This window comes from Sesamum indicum, linkage group LG6, assembly GCF_000512975.1.
Source record: "Sesamum indicum cultivar Zhongzhi No. 13 linkage group LG6, S_indicum_v1.0, whole genome shotgun sequence".
Taxonomy (NCBI): Eukaryota; Viridiplantae; Streptophyta; class Magnoliopsida; order Lamiales; family Pedaliaceae; genus Sesamum; species Sesamum indicum.
The window spans coordinates 20,679,826-20,699,995 of NC_026150.1; the positions used below are offsets into that span (position 1 = coordinate 20,679,826).

Here is a 20,170-nt window from a genome sequence, read left to right on the forward strand (position 1 = left end):
GGGATTGCAGTGCTCGTGTCCATAAACTTACAGAATAACTTGCTGCTACTTTGAGCCTCAATAAATGGATTTGAAGGAAAAGGATTGAATAAACAAATCACCTTTCTACAACTTTCAATTTTTAGAAAGAAAATATCATACAAATTCGAAGTAACTTGTTATCATTGTTCTGTAAATGACAAGCATTCCAAGTAAAGTTCACTTCCATAATTTGTTATATACATCACTATATACATTATATATACATAACATGGGGAGGAAGCATAAGTTATATCCTGTATATAGCGTTATTCTCACATCCCTGACAATCGGGCCAACCGTAGTTACTCTGTTCAACCATTGGATTCAACTGGCGAATTTCTGTGTATATTGACCATAACTTTGTCAACAAGAAGCAACTAACCTGCACCAAGAGAAAAATTGACTTCAATTCCCCCAACAAGGTACCATTAACCAAGAGACAATGAAGAGAAAGGGAACCATATGAACTTTTCATACCTTCTTATTAGAGATCAAATACTCCACCGATCAATCATTCTTCTTTGGGCTTCTCCTGATGAGTATTACCGGCTGTGTCCGCCTTGTCAGTTACAACTTCAGTTGACCTGCAGTTATCACAGACCTCTGTCCTATTGTAGTAGCCTTCCTTGAATAACAACCCAATATCTACTGTTTTCTCTGTTCCTGGATGCATCAAGAATGTCAAAATTCAATGATGGAATCTAATTGCCTCCTGATCATGACCTACTAGAAATAGTAATACAAACATGCTTGCTGGTAAAGGGCATTATGAATCTGAATATGGTAAATTAAGGGATCTTTGCTAACGGTACTCCCTCTTTCCCATGTTTAACATGGATTGCAGGAACGCCTAGCAAATTGTCGTATATCTAGCATTGTTGATTTGATCCAAATCAAGCAAATTCTCAATCTGTATGGATGATCAGATGGAGATGTGAAGAAAGTGGAGTTCCCTCCTATACTATCTAATAGTCCATACACATACCAAAAGATTGTCAAGGGAACTTCTTACTGTTATCTAGGCATCATAAGAGCAATACATACAAACACTCAGTAAAAGAGAGAAAAAAATGTGTCTTTCCGAGAGGGGCCACATGTCTATAGGATTATCCTTCAGTAAAGGCCAATGTCCCGCATTTTGCAGAGGTAATAGAAACGGAAAGCACTGATGAATGTGAATCTCACCTCCGTCTGAGCTTTCAGTAGAACTAAATGATGGTGGCTTTGAATGACAGATGATACTGGCTTCATTCTTCTCATCTCTAGCTTGACAACTATCAGAGGGATATCTTCCCTCAGAAGGTATATATCTGCATAGAACAGCCCACTTAAGAAAGCCAAGGGGACCCTTAAACCGCTAAGCTAACCCTTATTTTTGGAAAATGTTAAGACAGAATTTGGAAGAGACAAAATGCGAAAATAAGACCATGTATCAAGCTTTTATAGAATATGCAAAACGGTGCCTTGAATTTAAGGTTGCATCAGAAGAAAGTTAAGAATTATCATTTCACTAAAAGGTTTTACCGAAAGAAGACCATTGCATAAGACAGACAAAAACGACGTGAACTAGGATAAGTAAGACCAGGTATAACATATTCACCCGTCAATCCAGCCAGATCTCGCTCTAGGGTAAAGGTCGAAAATTGGCAATAAATCCTTGTTTCTTATTTCGACTTCATGCGAACAAACTATCTCAATTTCAAACTCCCCACCGGAATAACATTCTGCTATTGGATGTTCCATGCCATGGAAATGTACCTAGATGAACAGTGCATATCAGTTGGAGAGTAAAGACACCACAAAACATGATGATATCAGTATCGATGTAGAAAGTACCATAGACATTTGCCATAGGGGCAATCTGTAGGAGTTTGTTTGCACTTCTGCATTGGATAGATACCAGTGTGACCTCTCTGGGGACTTCATTGAATCACTCTCAATCAGTTTCTTGTCCATATTATTCACATTGTCCTGGCTGGTCGCAGCAATACATTCCTCCCTCTCCAGATTATCTGATCTTCTGCACACATCCCACCATTTATTGGGTTTCACTTTCACCCTTAACTCCTCATTTTGTGAGCTTACTTGTGGAACCAACCAAGGCTCAGTTCTATTCTCACTCAGTTCAGGCAACACTGATGAGTGAATTTCATACTGAACCACAAAGCCTGATGGTGTATAAACTAAGATACTTTCTAGTGGGATAGCCCTCATATTAACATTTGGAGAACTGGTAGTGTTAGAATTATGAAAAATAGCAGCAACAGCTCCAGATGGCACCCATATCTTCCCCGCCATTGAAGCAGCCGCGTTGCTCATGGAACCAACCAAGCCGGAGTCACTGCACTTTATCCGGCTGACTATGGAGAGGGTACAAGGGGGTGGCGGCGAAGAATTTTGCTCATTTATGGTAAAAGATGAAGAAGACCACCACGGTGGAGCTGAAGCTAAAAACAGAGAGGTGCCTCGCTCACAAGTTTGTAAATCTTGGAAGGCATCATCTCCTCCAAAGGGGGACAGAACAAAGATATGGCAAGTTCCTTTTGATGAAACAATAGCAATCCACCTACTATCATGACTAAAGCAGATATCCTGAATAACCTGATAAGCAGAATGTAAAAAATGGGCAACTAAGTTCACAAACCCTGAAAGCTTCAGTGAACAGAAGATGGTATTACAGACTAACGGTACTGGCGAATACTTACAGCAGGGGTTATACCACGATAAATCTTGTAAACATACACATAAGAAGTGTTCCAGTCGCTACACCCTGCCCCACTACATGTACGAGGAGGCATGATACGAAAGATATTTATGTTATTTCCATGTACTGAGGCTGTAACCAGAAGGGTTCCACTTGGATCAAAACACAAAGCAGCGATTGCACTTGTATGAGCCCTAAATTGTGATATGACCTCAGAGGAAACGATGTCCTTCACACAAACCTGCAATTGAGACGAACAATAAGAAGATAAGATAGTCATTACCTTCATGAAGTTCAGAATTTAATAATCATAGCACATGGAGACTCTCCAAAATTTGCACCTTTTCACTGATTCAGTAAGTACCAAAAATGAATGACATAGTATTATTAGGCATATTATGCTCTTACTAATCCTGCATTCTCTGGTTCAGATTCTGCCAGCTTCCCAGTTTTAAAGCCAGGAGAACCAGGATCATCTGGAAGCAACTCTGGATAGTACTTAGATAATTTCTTATATCCCATGTCTCCCAGGGTAAGTATGCTAGAAGCTAACTGTTTGCTGGATGCCACCGCATAACGAGCCATAGGAGAGCCATTGCCTGAAGATGTTGATGGACTAACACTTAAAGCAAGGTTCTTTGGAGTCACCCGACCTGTACTTAAAAGAAATGGTCGATTAGGAGGATAAGCCAACCACCTTGGGCCCACAGCCATTGGACCATACCCCCTGTTGACTCCAACTGCTCCTTGCTTCCCAACTAAGGGAACAGGATATGTGAGAACTGTGAATTTCTGCTCAAGAGTAAGTGTGTCGAAGCAATATACCTGCTCAACAAATGTAAAACAATCTTCCATTATAACTTTACTTTCACGAAATCGGACATATCAGTTACACATAACACCAGAAGTGCATCAATGCCAAAGAAAATACATGAAACAATCACCCCTTTGTCTTACTTTTGCGGTTCTCATTCTAAAATATATACAACTACCACATATGAGAAACAGTCACTGAAATCTAAGTTATTTTCCATTAGACATGAGAAAAAACATTTTCCCTGTGCATGCAGGCTGCCTGAGAGTATAATTCCCAAACTAACATGCACTCCACATCAACTCACCAGCAAAGAATGCAAAACACAAGGAAGACAAGACCAGAAGAAAAGGTATGACTACAGCCAAGATGCAAGACAAGGAAAAACCAAGGCTAATAATAAAAAGCCAACCATTTACCATCCTTATAGAGTTGAGCCAGTAATTTTGTAGTGCATTTATTGAAGGAAATGCCTATATGATTATAGATTACCCTCTCTTTCGTTATTTTGACCATTTATTTCTTCTTTTTCATGTCAATGAACCTCATATTAACAGATACTTACTTGCTCTTCAAGACCAATAGCTACTACTCGAGGGCTGCATCTAACCATCAAGACCGGAGACCTGAAGTCCATAACCTTTACATAGTCATTTGATTTCATTGAGTAAAATCGAACAGCAGTGGGCGGGTCAAAGGAGCTCCCGGATGATGACTCTGCTGAGGCATGTCTAATAGGTACTTGGCCAGTATTCTGAGGAATGTGGATTTTTGCATCCTCCTTTCCCCCAACAACAACCAGTATATTATGTGATGATTTGTCTTTTTCAGCACCATCACAGTTTGAAGGAGCCGTAAGCATCTGTAAGAAGGTAACTGGTCCATTACGCCGGGAAACCAATTCACTAAAACCAAATGCATCCTCAACATCAAAGACCTGAAAACCCTTCAGATAACCAAGTAATAGGACACGTCTGAAGGCAGTTGGACTAGTCTCTAATTTGTCAAAGCCAGCCCATAATACCTGCAGAACAAATAGGATCAGCTCTACATGAAGCAGAGAATCAGCCCATACAACTTCCGATGAGCATTAAATTCAAAACGTACGAAATGAAGCTACAACAAAATGAGAAGAAGCACTTGCACACTTGGAAGAAGGGGCAATTGTAAGCAAATGGTGCATATATCAAATGGAAACCAGACACATACTTCCCCGAATTATCCTAAGAAAACTAAGAGTTGGATAAATTTCAACGTATTTGCTGCTCCAATTCGTTCTAAAACATAAAACATTTTAGACATCAGTGGACATATCCAGTATAACAAATCAACTACAAGCACTAAGGTGAAGAACATTTTTTAAAATAAAAAAAAAAAAACAATTAGCAGAGAAAATTTAATGCAATTCTTCCAAATTAGACAAACAATGAAGTTAGAAATGGCTACATGTCTTTGGCGTTGATTGTGTAAATGAGATGAAGTTTTGACGCAACACCTCCAAGATATATAATTAAATAATTTAATGTTCTCTACAATAAACCGCACAATTCAGTCATAAACTACAGATAACTAAACACATTACCAGAAACCAAAGAAATCACTAAAGACGAACCATAAGAAAGTAAACTGTAAAGAAAAAGAAAGAAGCCAACTTTAGATGATACACTTCAAAGAGCAGTTAAAACAGTGACCTGCTCTTTGCCATCGTCACCTATAGAAGAAATGGAGGAGGCGACGGACGCGCCTGCGGAGCGCACGACAGTGCTAGCATTCGTCGACACGGTTTTGATACAAGAAGAAATTATTCTCAAAGAATTAGGCAGCAGTTTGCTGTTTCTCCCCTTGCCTTTCCTCATCTTTGTTATTTTCTCTAACTCAACCTTTCAACCACCACCGTCCCACCGGCGATTTCTGATTCTTCTCCACCACCGTCGTGCCCCGCCGCCCTGGCTGACGTCGATCATACCACCAGCCCCCCGCCGGAAGAATGCTTACAATCTCAAGATTCTGCGATTTCTTATACTAAGATTCGTAAATTTTGCGAGTTTTGACTTGAAGCGGTTGCCTTTCTTTAAGATTCTTGATTCACTTTCCCTATTTATACCCGCACGCCATCTCCTCCGCTTCTTCTGTTGTTTGCGCTCTAAGCAAATCTATCCCATGATTCCTTTTTTCCCCTTAAAAGAAAAAGGAAAATGGACATTTTTTCCTTACACTAGTCCTCGTGTCACGCTGTCTCTCTGTACGTATATATAACAAATAATTTTTATATTATAAAATATATTATAAATATAAAATATATAAGTTAATACATTATATTTTTTTATAAAAAACTATTAAAAATATTATGAATACTGCTTAAAATTTAATATAGTGGTGTCACAAATTGCTATCCATAAATGAAAGACGTCTTTCTCTTTTATGTTAGTATAGATATATAATTTTTTAAGAACATAAAATAATTTAAAATAAACTTTTCGAAACATATTATAAGATCGGTAAAATTGATTAATAGTTTTTTTCTTTTCGAAAGAACTCGTAAAATCTCAAAACCCGCAAATTATAAATTTATAAACTCTTTAAAAATGAAAAGTAAGCTTAATTCCTCGTTTTCTTTATAAGATCTTTTAAATTCTTTAATTGAAAAATCTATTAAACAACTACGCTTTTTGTGTCGTTTTTGGTTATTATTACAAATAAAAAATCTATTATGCTGAATACTCTAATATTATATTAACTCTAGTGCTTTATTTATCCAAAATTTTCAAGAACTTATTTTGAAAATAAAATTTGATATTTTTAAAATTTTAAAATATTTTATAAAATATAAAAGTTTACAAGATATTTTGAATAAATTTAACCAAACACCCTCTAAATCTTTAAGATTTGAAAGTACCTAAAACCTTATAGTATGAAAGATGATGCAGAAATGCTCTATTTATCCTCAAGAGAATTTATGAATGGGTGAGAATTTCACCAATTTTAAAGAATATTTTTTTAAGAAAAAAACAAAGATTGAATGTATTTTTTAATTTAATAATGAAATTTTCATATTTGAATGCAATGAATCAAATTTACTGAATTTGATAATAGCTTATTATTTATTTATTTTCTTTAGGGTTGCTCTTTAATTTAACATTATTATGTAATAATCAATTCTTGATATTTAGATGCAAATTATTCAATTTGATTATAACTTATTATTTATTTATTTTCTTTAGGGTGGCTCTTTAATTTAACATTATTATGTACTAATCAAATCTTGATATTTGAATGCAATGAATAATATAATTTATTGTATCTATCAAGAAAATTAAAAATAAAAAATGGGATGGAGAAAGCCTAGCACTTGAGCTGTTTGTATATATGTACATATCCCTTTGTGAATATTGAAAATGGATTACAACAGTGTCAACTTTTTAGGTTGGTATACTCTGTGATACAAGTTATTTGAATAATAGAATAAAAAAAATTATATTAATTATAGGGTAAAATATACTTTGTCCTATTGAATTATTCGATATGTAATAATTATTTTTTTAAATTAATAATGTAACACTTATCTTTTATAATTAAATTTTTTTAGATAATTTTGCCCTTATACTATATATATATTTAGTTAAAAAAAACTTCTTTTTTTATGGTTATTTTTCATTTTAAGATTAATTAAAATTTTCTTTATTGAAAAAAATATTTTTTATTTATAAAAAAGTAAAACATAATTAGTGAGCTAAATAATTCGAATTTTATTTTATTTTTACAGACTCAAAGTTAACTAATAAATGAGTACAACAAATGCCAAAACAAATTCATGAAAAGATTCTATTACTTTGGTAATAAAATTAAGTTATTAACTATTTATTCTTTTAGAGAAAAATGAATAGTTACATATCAGTTTTTTTTTTAACATATTTTCTTTAACAAATATGATAAAACATATCTATCCATTTTTTGCTAAAAATATTTATCTTCTGGTTAAGCATATGCATATATATATATATATATATTAATTTATACTCTGCTTTTAATATAAATTCTTTGTTTATTAAAAAAAATAATCAAAAAATAATTTAGTGATAATTTAATGTGCAAAATATTAAAATATATTAAAAATAATATAATTGTTTAAAGCATGAAGAGCGATTTGTCCAATCAAAAGGGTAAGTGTTATATCTATTAATTCAGAAGGGTAAATGTTATATGACAAATAATTCAGGGAGCAAACTGTATTTTACCCTTAATTATATTGAAGAAAAACGGGGTCTTAGTGCATTAGGCTGCTTATCCAATCTATTGATAAAAGATCAACGGGGCCTTAGTGTAAAATAAAGTTATATTTTATATTTTATTTAATATATACACACCTAACGAGTATAAAATATTTTCTTAAATATATAAACTGTGTGGATTTTCGATGCCAACATATATAACATATGATAAATCTTAATACAGCCTTTTAATTCCAGTTGCTTCTGCTGCATTTTGACAGCAATCTTGGTCCTAAAATGAAACACATAGTCTACATGACTGATGTTTTGGTTACACTTGCCGGGCTGACGCTGTGGGCAGATTTAAACCATTCAAGCCTCGGGAGAAACTGTATTCTTCAGCACTAAAAAGCCCTCTATAGTACTTCTTCCAACTTGATAGCTTTTTGTGTTTCTTGATCAAGTCTAGGCTGCCGCAGCTCCCCCTCAGAAGCAGCAGAATCTGCACACACCGTTAATAGAGTTTCAACGTCATGAGCTAGCTTTGCTTGGGTTGTTGTATGATAAACAGAAGTGGTTCTCAAGTCTGTAAAAGAAGATATATAGTTGAATTTGAAGATGTTGTGAGTGGACATGCCTGACTCATTCGTGGACGTTTAAGGGACGATTGCTGCACGCAGAGAGAAGCAGCCAGGATCAAGAGGTTCATTTGTGTGGGGTTGTAGTTTTCAGCAAGCAATGGATCTATGAGCTCTTTGATTTTGTTCTTCTTCATCAGAGGTTTAGCCTAGCATATAAAGTAACCAGCTGGTAACAAGGTTTGTAGCAGTGGTAGGTAATCGAAACGGGAGAGGGAGACGGTCTTACCCACATAACAAGGCTTTGCTGTGAGTAATCTAGTGCCCTACGGCCAGTGACGAGTTCCAACAGCAGCACTCCAAAGGCGAAGACGTCTGTTTTTTCGTCAACTATTCCATGCATTAAGAACTCGGGAGCTAGATAACTGCAGACACAGAATAGGAGTTAGGATCAGTTTTTCTTAGAAGTTAGCGCACGATATATTGTGATAGATTGAAATTGTAGAAATGTCATGTTCCACTAACCCGAAAGTGCCTTCACATCTCGGAACAGTGAGGTGAGTCCAGCGCTCCGGCAGCCATTTCGCGAGGCCAAAATCACATATCTGAATTGAAAATTTAAGCTTTTTGAGCTCCCGTTCACCTAAACACCTTAAACACAGCTTTCTTGATAACAAAAGTACATGAATCAATTTCTTCCATTATCAGAAAAACACAGCTGGCTCCTAAATTCACGTCTTAGATTCCAACAACAAACTCCTGAGCCCCATAATTAAACAAAAGATAAGCCGAATAAGCAAAGTAAAGACACAAAGAAACTTGCATAGAGATTCACATTTGTGCGGTTTCCGAATATACCAGAGGCTCATAGTCCTCCGCCAGCAATATATTTGCAGCCTTAATATCTCTGTGGACGATCCTCCTTTGACAACCCTCATGAAGATACAGCAACCCCTTAGCTGTTCCCAATGCAATCTTGTACCGTATATCCCACTTCAACTTCTCCCTGCAGTCTGTTTGAAGATCCAGTAAGTTAAATTCAGATCGAATAAGTTACACAAGCAAACGCTGAGATAATACACTAACTTTGAAGCACAGAAGCCAAGCTTCCAAGAGGAGATAACTCAAGAACAAGGTGCATTCCTCCTTCAACCCCATAGCCTATCAGTTTAGCGGTATTGGGATGATTGACATGAGCCATTATCCCGAGTTCCGATAGAAAATCACCTATCCTTTCTGCCAGGGAACCTTTAGTGAAACGCTTGATCGCAACAAGCTGTCCCCCACTCAAACAACCTCTATAAACTTCAGCATAACCGCCCTTCCCGATCAAATTACCTAAGCAGAGCAATACAAACTTAATACTTCACAAGATTTCCTGATTCTTGCCTTCTCAACATTCAAATATAAAGTAATGGGCTGTCTTACGCCGCTAACCTTGGCAAAACTTGTTAGTTGCAGATTGGAGGTCCGAGAAGCTAAAGTTCTTCCATTGAGGCTTGAAATAGTTCAGATTAGCATCGGTTAGGGGGTTCGACACACAGCTGACTTCCTCTCTCATACTACTGCTTAACATCTTAGACAACTTGAGGGGATGGAATGTAGCCAATTGGGTTTTGGATTTAAATCTCAACATTTGGAAAAAATTGGTCCATCTTGAAGCCGGTTGTGCATCAATCTGAGCTTCTGATTCTGAAGTGCTGGCTTTGGAGGATTCAGTTTCAGATTCAGCACTTCTCAAGAAGTCCTCAAGAACCGTGTCTGGTGAACAAGAATTTGCTTTCTCCTTCTCCATACTTGAAGAAATCACAACTGTAACAAGACAAAGAATGCAATTTTTTGCAAAAAGTTACTGATACAACTACAGAAAGCAGCAAAGTTGGCATTGTCCCAAATTGCAATACCGCAAATCATGCTGTTGCCAATCACATCAGAAAGCAGTAAAGAAACAAGATTTTAACTAAAAGGAACAGCAATTATTCGCATAAACGAAAGCCCACTTAGAAATTCTTACAAATGGGAGTCAGATGAGCACCAGAAGCAATGTTCTAACATAAAACAAAAAACCCAAAACCGAAAACATAAGACAAGTAACATCACTACAACCTCACTGTTCTTGAAACTGTCGAACCAAAAATCCAGACGAAGAAAGAACAGAAAGTGGCCGGAGCCAAGGATGCAAGACAGATAACTTCAGGGATATTTGTTTTGCAGCAATTTTTTTACCTCAGACGAGAACACTTTTATTGCCTTGAGGGTTGAGGTGTGCATGAAGGAAAACGGTAATTATGTAGAGGGATTCTTGAAAAACAAGCTGCTGGGGCTGGAATTCTTGAGAAAGAACCCCCAGCCCACTTGTAATAATTAAGTGGGGTTTAGAGTTTAATCATTAAACTGAAGTAGCCGATGCTGTAAGGAAATTCTTGTCTTGTCTCCCAACGGCTTCTAATCACCAAATTATGATTCAACTCGCATATTTAGGCATATCGAGAGTTTGGAATTGTATATTTCAAGAACTAATCTACTCGTGTATTTCTTCAAGATACGGACAAGAAAAGTAACTTAGAATGATGGAAGAAATTGATTGCTTCTTAGCATCCACGCTCATACTTTGTCTTTAATCATGACCAAAGTTAGAAGATTTTACTGACCATGCAATTCTTTTTCGTTGCTTTCAGGAAAATTACAACAATCAGTGTTGTTATTTGTAAAATTATCAATATTTTTAATATTTGATAAAATTATATAATTAATCTTGAATGAAATTTTGAAATTGATAAATTTGTTTTTATTGTATTTTTTAAAAAAAATTAAAAAGTATAAAATAAATCACATGAAATGAATGGAAAATTTTGAAAAAAAATGTAAAAATTTGTCCATTGGTCCATTAAAGAAATTTTAAAAAAATAAAAATTAAGTAAAATTATAATTTATAAGTTACAATAGCATTTTTGTCAGTTCACCACAAAAAATAGATGAAAATACAATTTGGATTTATGGATGAAGTTTGATGTTGGATGGTTGTTGAAATCAAAGGTATTGATAATATCACAAATAACAAGCGGGTATTTATAATTATACCAACTTTTAAAAAAACTGATTGTAAACTTGTAATTTACCCTTCTTTCTTAAAAGTAATAGCAATGAACTATTATTAATTGAATTAAATCGATAATAATCATTCTTGTCGAATATCAATATCTAACAAAGATCATTATAATAATCATACCCTGATCAGTGATTTCAAATAAAATTAAATCTAACCAACACCTAATGCAGTAAAAACAACATCCCACGGAGTTCACATCCATGACTTCTAAATTTATGGGGCTTCGACTTCGCCAACTAAGATAAGCTTTATTAGTGTAACTTACCCTTCTTGTTAGTAAGTTGATTACAATTACTATGGAATATAATATATAAATGTTCGGTGAGATTGAAAATACTTCTCTTTATATATAGAAGAATAAGGGCGCATGCGTGTACAAAAAAATAAATATTATTTTTATAAATTAAATATATATATATCATTATAAAGAATAATTTAAAATATATATTCGAGCTTATGCTTGATAAAATTGTATCTTATAAAGATTTTCAATAATTTTTATTTCTTTTCAGCTAAAGAATTTTGAATTTTGAAAAATGTCCAACTTTTCCATTTAAAGAGGAGAATGGGAAGATAGATGATAAATAAAATTAAATATTAAAAAATAAAATAGCTAACTGAAAATAAGTGAGACGCCAAAAGCTCTACCTTTTTAATAATAAAGTATATATATCAGTGTGAAATATAAAATAATATAAATTACTATGGATTCTTTTAAAATTTGTCATAATTATAATTATCCTCTTGTTGTTTAAAAAATAATAAATATCTATTTTATTATGAGTTGTTATGGGGGAGTATTTGTTGGACGATAGTTAATTACAGATGACTATTTGATAATTTTTTTATTTAAAAAAATTATCATTTTAATAAATTTTAGAAGAAGTGATTGTAGTTTACGTTATAATACAATACGACATCCTGAGCCAAGTCCATTTCTTCCTTGATTAAAACCCAACATGCTGAGGGCCCATGCCCATACCCAATTGACATCTGAGATAAAAATGATGTGCCAAAAATATGGACGGATATCAGTCAAACGGAAAAAGAGTAAAACGTTGTCGTCGACAGCAGGGTTCGAACCTGCGCGGGCGAAGCCCAACAGATTTCAAGTCTGTCTCCTTAACCACTCGGACATATCGACTCAACTGCAAGATCACCACTTGTCTTTCTTCAAAACGAAGGTTCCGAGACTCTGGGGCTTCTATCCATTGTGACGTATATTTAACCATTTATGAAGTAAGGTAATACAGATTAGTGAATGATAAAAAATGTAGAATTTTATAATATTTTTTGAATCGATTTAGTTTTATTGGCTGTATGCCAATTTATAAGATCAAATATAAGCAAATGGCTGGATAGATAGATGGATTAGTAGCTAAAAGATTCCTTCAAGAATGCTAAACACCATTTGTGGCATTCTTGCCTTACAACAGCTTAAGGGAAGGGGGAATTTGCAAGAACTTTATACTATTGTGTGATATTTTTATTTGCAAGTCATTCATTTGAAATCAAATTATGAAATACGAAAAACAAAACAAATTGTGGTGAGCTAGATTCTGGGCCACCAATAATTCTCCTGAGTATCCGGCTGGTCGTTTCGAGTCAGCTTTTTTTAAAGTAAACATTAAATTATACAGATTGGGTCGGATATCATGCACAGTAAGTGAGGCCTTCAAGACACCTCATGCTCGGTGCTAACAACAGTAAACCAAACTTAACAAATGAATACAAGCAAGTTACCATTACCATGCAAAATCCAACAATTTGCAACAGTATGTCTTGAAACAATTAAATAGTTTTTTAAGGTTGCATTTGTATCAAAGATTTCGCATTTTAAAGAAATATTTCAAACATCTCCATATTAAATAAAGTTAAAATCCATCACAAATTTATAGCATGGCAATTTATAGCACCAAAGGTAAGAAAGATACTGTAGATAGAAACATCTGATTCAAAATGTACATACCTATAACTATGTAAACCAACTCCACCAAGTTGATTCCTCAAGCATTAATTCTAAAGTTTCTAAGCTTTTTTCTCAGTTTCTAGCTTGTCTTTCATGGTTCAACTGTACTATAGAGTATTATAAGACCGATATACTGAATGTAATCAAGTTCACCAAAAGTTGGATCAGCACCTCCACTTTCCAAACATCTACTCTTTGAAGATACTAATCGGCACGGTAAGTGACAGAGACCCGTTTCTTGATCGTTGTCCTGCAAGAAGGGCAATCATTCATCCCTTGCTTCTCATGGAGAACACTGCATTGCCCGCAAAGAACCTGATGTGCACACGGGAGGAAAACGACAGCTATCTCGTCTGTCATGCACATGACACATTCCCTTTCTGGTTTTACGTCGTCGCCCCCAAAGTTGTCTTGAAATACGGCCAACCTCTTGGTGATTTTAGGAAGATGCATTCCAGGAAATGCGGAGATGTTTTCACCAGCCAAGCAGCTACCATATCCCACATTTAGAGCTGCTATTTTCGATTTATCAGACTCCAGTCTCAGTTCTGAGATCATATTCTCAAGATTCTTGATATCTTCTTCACATTTCTGCATGCTCATTTCTGCCGTCTGTTTAACCCTGTCTGCTTCTACTTTCAGCAAAGCATCTTCTTCTGCTATTTTCCTCCTCACAGTATCAATTTGGTTCACAACTTTTAATTTCTCCTTCTCTTCATGCTTCAGCAGAACCTGGAATGTATTAAAATAGTTTTTAGCTCACATCTTTGGGATAATCCAGTTGCATTCGATATAAAGGCAAAAAGGCCTGCACATGTCTTAATGTCCAGTTATTATGCATGTTAAATCCATGTAACTAGAGATCTCAGTATGAGAAAGCATCTAAGCAGGCTCATATCTTGACAATGATATACAAGAACACCAATTTATGCACCAACCAGTCAAAAGTTCGCTTAAGCATAAGTGGAAACAATAATTAATGTTAAATTTTCACAACGCCAATATGTTTGGGCAGAACATACCTTGAACTGATTCTGTCGTCCTTTAGCCTTTTCTAGTATATTCTCCAATTCAGCTATTTGGGATTTCAGATCTGTCAGTTGCTCCAGGACTAGACCCTTCTCCGCATCCCATGACTGCAGTTTCTTAAGAGCCTCCTGCTCCCTCATCAAAGCTTCCTGCAAATTAGTGGCAGACTTTAGAGCCTGCAATTTAGCATCCTCCATCTCTTTCTTCAACAGAGAATTCTCCTCTTCGAGCCGGCGAACGGTGCAGTTAGCCACCTCAATCTGTCCAGTGGCATTAGACAATGCATACTCCATTTCAGACAGCCGCTTCATGGTACTCTCCTCCAAGGACTGCTTCTCCTTCTTAAATTTTTCTGTCTCTTCTTTCTCTTGCCTCAACATTTTCAACTCTCCCTGGTCCTTTCCAAGCCTTCGTGCAGCCTGCATAACCTTCTCATTTGCCCAGTCCGTCCAACCTTGGAGCTCTTTTTCAAGTGCTTGCTTTAGCGGCACTAGCATCAGAATGGTTTCCTCTTTGTCATCTTGCGGCATGTGCTTCTGGAGAGTTTCATCAAATGGAATTAAAGCATAATAATCAGTAATCTTAGGAGGATCAGAAACAGTGATTTCACCCTTTGCGCAAGGGGCAGTATCCGGGACCGATGATTCCGGAGATTGGGAATTGAAACCAGGTAACGGAAATTCAGGATCAGATAGAACGCCAGAGGGTACAGCAGACTGCAGATTGCTTGAAGGAGGCTGGCTTCCTTCCACAAGAGATCTATTAGTTCCAGCTGAAGTAGTCAACTTTGTTCCCTTCATTACTACACCAGAAGAACCAGATTGCGACTTTAGTGATTTGTCCAACACCATACTTCCCCAGGCAGCAACTTTGGCCTTAAAAGCCCCCTTCGACATGCGACCCTTGTAATTCTTCTCAAAATGAAATGTCTTCTGCCGAAGCATATCTCGCTTGGAATTAGTGGACGGCCCCTTTCTACTACCCCCTGATTTCTCATCTGTGACCATTGCTTGGGTTGAAGTCTGGATATGCTCCCTACCAATGACTGAAAGCTTTCCTTTTGCTTCCTGAAGAGCAAGAGAAATTTCTTTCCCAGTACTAGCCAATTCATCAGGTGCAGCTCTAGAACTTAGAGGTTGAGGGGCAGGCCCAGAAACCGGGAATTCATGCTGAGAACTCTGAGCACGGGGCATTGTTTGTTTTGGATTATCCAATTTGTTAGTATCTGCTTGACTGGTGCTGGAGGTTTCAGATTTGGATTGGGAAAGTCTTGGGCTTCCTCGTTGAGCTTCCTGACCAGAAGAACCACCGAGGGGACCTCCCTCGACTACACATGCGTTTACGAGGTTCAAATCAGTTATTAATAGGCACCACATTGCTTCTGCAACAGTCAAAGTTGGCCTAACCTCTCGAAGCACGTGAATCATCTCAAGTAACGTGTAGTCTACCAGGCACTGCAGTCCCTCAAATACAGGATGCTTAGGTGTATTCAACTCCTTTTCCTTCTTTAGTAACGCCAAAGCACTATCGACAACATTGGATACAGCATCTTTACTACCATGGAACAAGCTGCTATTTAGAACAGCCCACTCAGCAACTTCCTCAGTGTACCCTGATTCAACAATCTTCTTCACAGCACTGCAGAAAGTGGTGAACAGATTATTTGTCAAAAGTTCCTCCAGCTGACAGCATATAGGATCGTCCCAATCAGCTTTTAGGTATTCTTCCACTTCATGCTCCTCAAGAGTGTCGTCAGACCTCTCCATCATTGATCCCAACTCATTCAGAGCGTTCCTATATTTTTCCTCTAGCATTTCATACCTAGGGAATTCCGTCAGAGACATGCTTGATACTTCTGGAATGTCGACCGACAAATCAGATAAATATTTACGCTTATTTCTACTTCCCTTCTCATTGACCAGAACAGATGATAATCCTTCACTGCTCCCATCAGCACTGCTGCCACTGTCAGCCATGTCTCTTACTGTATCACGGACCAAGACAAGTTCTGAGAGCTCCAACAACCAACCTTCCTAATGTGGTGGTCAATGTAATATCAGTATGAGAATAATTCCAAAATGAAACAGAAATTGGAAGCGGTAGCAAATACTGGTAAATCTGCTTAATGGCATGACCACTTATTTAATCCAGGAAGCAAAAACAATGAGCTTCTCTTCTCAAGGTCAATGAAAGATATGATGAAAAGAATCCTTTGACCATTAGTAAATCCCATATAAGAATAAGCAATTACAATACCTCGGACACGTCGATAAATTAAAGCTTTTCAATCCTGACCTGCATCAAAATAACTGAAATAAGTCAAGATTACACATAAAAATCATAAATTTAACTCTAATGAAAAATTTCTCGGCATTTCACATAATAAACAACTGATAATTCTTCACTACAACCATCCCATGTCTATTATTCTACTCATTTGTGCTAAAACAGTCCAAACTTCACGCTTTTCTTGTATATATGATATAAGTACCGAAACATGACTATAAGAGGGTCCCAGGACCCCAAGTCTCGGATAACAAGTCACGTGGCTCACACTTCGTCGACGGTTGGGATGGGCCCAAAGACTGGACCCCCTGACGAACTACCTATCACGATCATCAAATAGACATAAAAGCTGAAGGGGAAAGTATCGAAAACGTCAGCTAGACATAAAAGCAAAATGGCAAAATAGGAAAACCACCACAGATATCGGATAAATTTTCATATGATTATTTCTATTTAATCCAGGATGCGAATATAATTAGTTGATCTACCTACTCATGATCAATGAGAAAAACGGGGGAAACATAGAAAACAAAGGGCAGATAGAAGAAGAATGTGCCAATGACATAACTTTCTATTTTATCCAAGAAGATTAATCCTTACTTATTTCTACCCAAAATCAATGAAAAAACACACACACACACCACCACCACCAACAACAACAACAGTCATTTGCAAAAATCAGTTGATAACAAGTAAATTCCCAATGAAAATCAACAAAAACGATACCTGAGATGCTCCGCCAAATTAAACCTTTTTATAAAGATTTCCTGCATTAAAGGTCACCCAAGTACATCACGATTAGAAACAAGAACAACAAATTCACGCTCTGATTATGAATTTTTACAGCATGCCCACTTAACTAAACAAGCAAGGAATTAAAATAAAAAAAAAAAACCATTTTTTTTTTCAAAAAAAAGAAAGAACCAACAACAGCAAAAAGATGAAAAAGAGTAAAACCCATGCCACACCTCAAAAAACACACAAAAATAAAACCAAAAAAAAAAAACAACAACAACAACAACAAAAAAGAAAGCCTCGCTAAAATGACGGAAGGAATTAGAAAAAAAGAATTTTTTTCATCTTTTACTAACATCAAACAATTCAAGAATCACAGAAGGAATGGCGAGTTGGATTAATCAGTGAAGAAGGGCACTCACAGAACGGTATGAATTGAAGAGTGTTGGCCTCCTTCAGTGTTCGTCTGAGGTTAAAACGCACGCTCACACACCCTCTTTTTTGTTTTTAGCTCTCGCTCACCAAAACTCCAGCCTTACTCCCACTGTATAATGCGTCACGGCATCATATATATAGTGGCCACTGACCCAACGTGGGGTTAAACCTCAACCCCTTTCCCACCGTATTCACATTCTTCTTTAACCCCGGTTAGTCAATTCAAGAATCAAATTCACAATTGCCTGATTGAGCCCTAATTAATACTCCCACCCCTTTTCACATTCATCATTATCTGGCTCAACCCCTTTATTCCAATGTGATAAATATTATCAATGATTGCTGTTTTATTCTTACTATTCAAATTGTTTGATTATATCAATAATATGTCAGTTCAATGGTTAAAATTGAGTTTTTATGAATAAATTTGAAATGATCGATTCGAGTTTCATCAAATATTTGTTTTTTTAAATTGGTTGTATAGTTCATAATGTAGTTAACGTATTAAAAGCATAATTTAAATTTTAGTTAGCGATCTAGCTTTCGCGCCTTCATTTACTTACACAAAACCGCATTATGAAGTAACTAATTTTTAACTTGCACAGTTGATAAGTCGTAATACAATGTAATTTACAATCACATATCTTAACTGGTTATTATTTTTCAAGTCGGTTTTGAAATTTATAATCCGATTTAACAAATTATAACAACTATTTAAATTTCAAATGGTAATAGTTTTCGCGTCTTCTTGATAGGTTCACAACTAGTTCATATATTCAGATAATTTATCAGTCATGACATAATATAATTAAATTATTAGTAAGATTGAGGCTTCATAGTCAAAACATTATGAGTTCGAGGCCCAGAAAAGTAAATTTATATTTTTACATCTATAGTAATTTGTTCTTTCTTTGTCTCGATTGGATGAGTTTGATTATTTGAATTAGCAAAAAATGCAAGCAACCCCCGTGATATTACATATGAGCAAATTACCTCATATGAAAGAAAATATAGCAATTTATATTTCTATGTTTTTTTAAAAATTAGCAATTTATCCCCCTATATATTTTAAAATGAAATAATTTAACTCTTTAGATAGGGAGGTAAATTTCTTTATTTTAAAAAACATAGAGGGTAAATTTACTATTTTTTCTAATCATAGGAGGATAATTTGCTCATTGAAAATATTGTAGGGGGTAAATTATAAGTCTGCTGGAATTATTAATTATTGAATAAAAACATTTTTTAATTTTTAATAAGCAATGTAATTTTTCAACCTTTATGAAATATTTATGCCTAATATTCACATCGGAAATAATTTTGAAATCATATTTCAATTGAGAAATCATAACACAATATAATTACAATATGAATCTTAGCTAGTAATTATTTTCCACATTAGTTACACAATTTCATAGTCTATTTAATAATTTATAGAGAATTACACACTCAGCAATTTGGTGTAATTACACGTAAATTTTTTGTGATTTAGAAAATTACATCTAACATCCCTAAGATTTGCTTCCATCTAACAAATAAGTCCCTTCGGTAGTCAAAATTCACCAAATTTGCTGATATTAAAAAATATAAATAAATGTATATTTACCACCGATTAACTTATTACTAACTTATTGTAGGTCAAATAAATTTTTTTATGACCAAATTATCCTCATACTTCTTTACACATTAATGCATGTGATGAGGTAGATTTTCACCATTATAAGGGTAGTTTATTCCAAAAAAATTATTTGACCTAAAATAAGTCAGTAATAAGTCAATTGAGGGTAAATATCAATTTTCATTCAATATTTTGTTAATATCAATAAATTTCATGAATTTTGACCTCAGGAAAGGAAAGTGTAATTATTCCTGATTTATAGATATAATTTCTATTTCAATCTAGCAATATATTTTATGTTAACTATCTTTAAAGTTATTTATAACATGATTTTCTCCTAATAGCCTCATTATAAAAATTTTATTTTATTCACCTTCTGTCCAAAGAGATTCTAAAAATAAAATAAAAAAGTAAAAATATTTTATATACTCATATTTTTATAATACTTTATTTTGGAATTTAAAATTTATTAAAATAATTATATATAACACACATATATAATCTCATCTTATAATCTAAAATAATAATTTATACCTATGATTTAACTCAACGACGTAAAGGACTCTTTTCATTATTTATTTAATTTCTCTTTATATTTATCACTTTTTAATTATCATAATTGTATAATTTATTATATATATTTCATATATCAGAAAAGGTGCAC

General features: G+C 35.1%; 3 protein-coding genes and 1 non-coding gene across 10 annotated transcripts; all 4 read right to left on the bottom strand.

The window, feature by feature from the left end:
• On the bottom strand, positions 85-5,692 carry LOC105165267 (autophagy-related protein 18g). 4 transcript variants are annotated; one of them, XM_011084224.2, is made up of 9 exons: positions 5,231-5,692; positions 4,105-4,563; positions 3,134-3,550; positions 2,727-2,966; positions 1,858-2,622; positions 1,622-1,779; positions 1,207-1,331; positions 499-678; positions 85-403 (listed from the first exon to the last, which is right to left on the bottom strand). In XM_011084224.2, the coding sequence occupies exons 1-8, from the start codon at positions 5,393-5,395 to the stop codon at positions 533-535; spliced, it is 2,475 nt and encodes an 824-aa protein (XP_011082526.1). In that variant the 5' UTR covers positions 5,396-5,692; the 3' UTR covers positions 85-403; positions 499-532. The 4 variants fall into 4 exon arrangements, 2 of the variants coding, with proteins under 2 accessions (XP_011082526.1, XP_011082525.1); XM_011084223.2 differs by having other exon boundaries at positions 499-684; positions 5,231-5,691; XR_002287286.1 differs by lacking the exons at positions 85-403; positions 499-678 and having other exon boundaries at positions 1,622-1,745.
• On the bottom strand, positions 7,912-10,889 carry LOC105165269 (receptor-like cytosolic serine/threonine-protein kinase RBK2). 2 transcript variants are annotated; one of them, XM_011084226.2, is made up of 8 exons: positions 10,552-10,889; positions 9,763-10,137; positions 9,412-9,663; positions 9,184-9,338; positions 8,851-8,930; positions 8,615-8,750; positions 8,385-8,534; positions 7,912-8,249 (listed from the first exon to the last, which is right to left on the bottom strand). In XM_011084226.2, exons 2-8 carry the CDS (start codon positions 10,118-10,120, stop codon positions 8,079-8,081), a joined length of 1,302 nt encoding a protein of 433 aa, XP_011082528.1. In that variant the 5' UTR covers positions 10,121-10,137; positions 10,552-10,889; the 3' UTR covers positions 7,912-8,078. The 2 variants fall into 2 exon arrangements, with proteins under 2 accessions (XP_011082528.1, XP_011082529.1); XM_011084227.2 differs by having other exon boundaries at positions 10,432-10,571.
• TRNAS-UGA lies at positions 12,497-12,578 on the bottom strand. The gene has a single exon. It is a non-coding gene; the product is annotated as a tRNA-Ser (tRNA).
• LOC105165270 (putative E3 ubiquitin-protein ligase RF4) lies at positions 13,324-18,077 on the bottom strand. 3 transcript variants are annotated; one of them, XM_011084230.2, is made up of 5 exons: positions 17,876-18,077; positions 17,445-17,485; positions 16,689-16,727; positions 14,426-16,461; positions 13,324-14,135 (listed from the first exon to the last, which is right to left on the bottom strand). In XM_011084230.2, the coding sequence occupies exons 4-5, from the start codon at positions 16,406-16,408 to the stop codon at positions 13,608-13,610; spliced, it is 2,511 nt and encodes an 836-aa protein (XP_011082532.1). In that variant the 5' UTR covers positions 16,409-16,461; positions 16,689-16,727; positions 17,445-17,485; positions 17,876-18,077; the 3' UTR covers positions 13,324-13,607. The 3 variants fall into 3 exon arrangements, with proteins under 3 accessions (XP_011082532.1, XP_011082531.1, XP_020550376.1); XM_011084229.2 differs by having other exon boundaries at positions 14,426-16,465; XM_020694717.1 differs by lacking the exons at positions 17,445-17,485; positions 17,876-18,077 and adding an exon at positions 16,924-17,038 and having other exon boundaries at positions 14,426-16,465.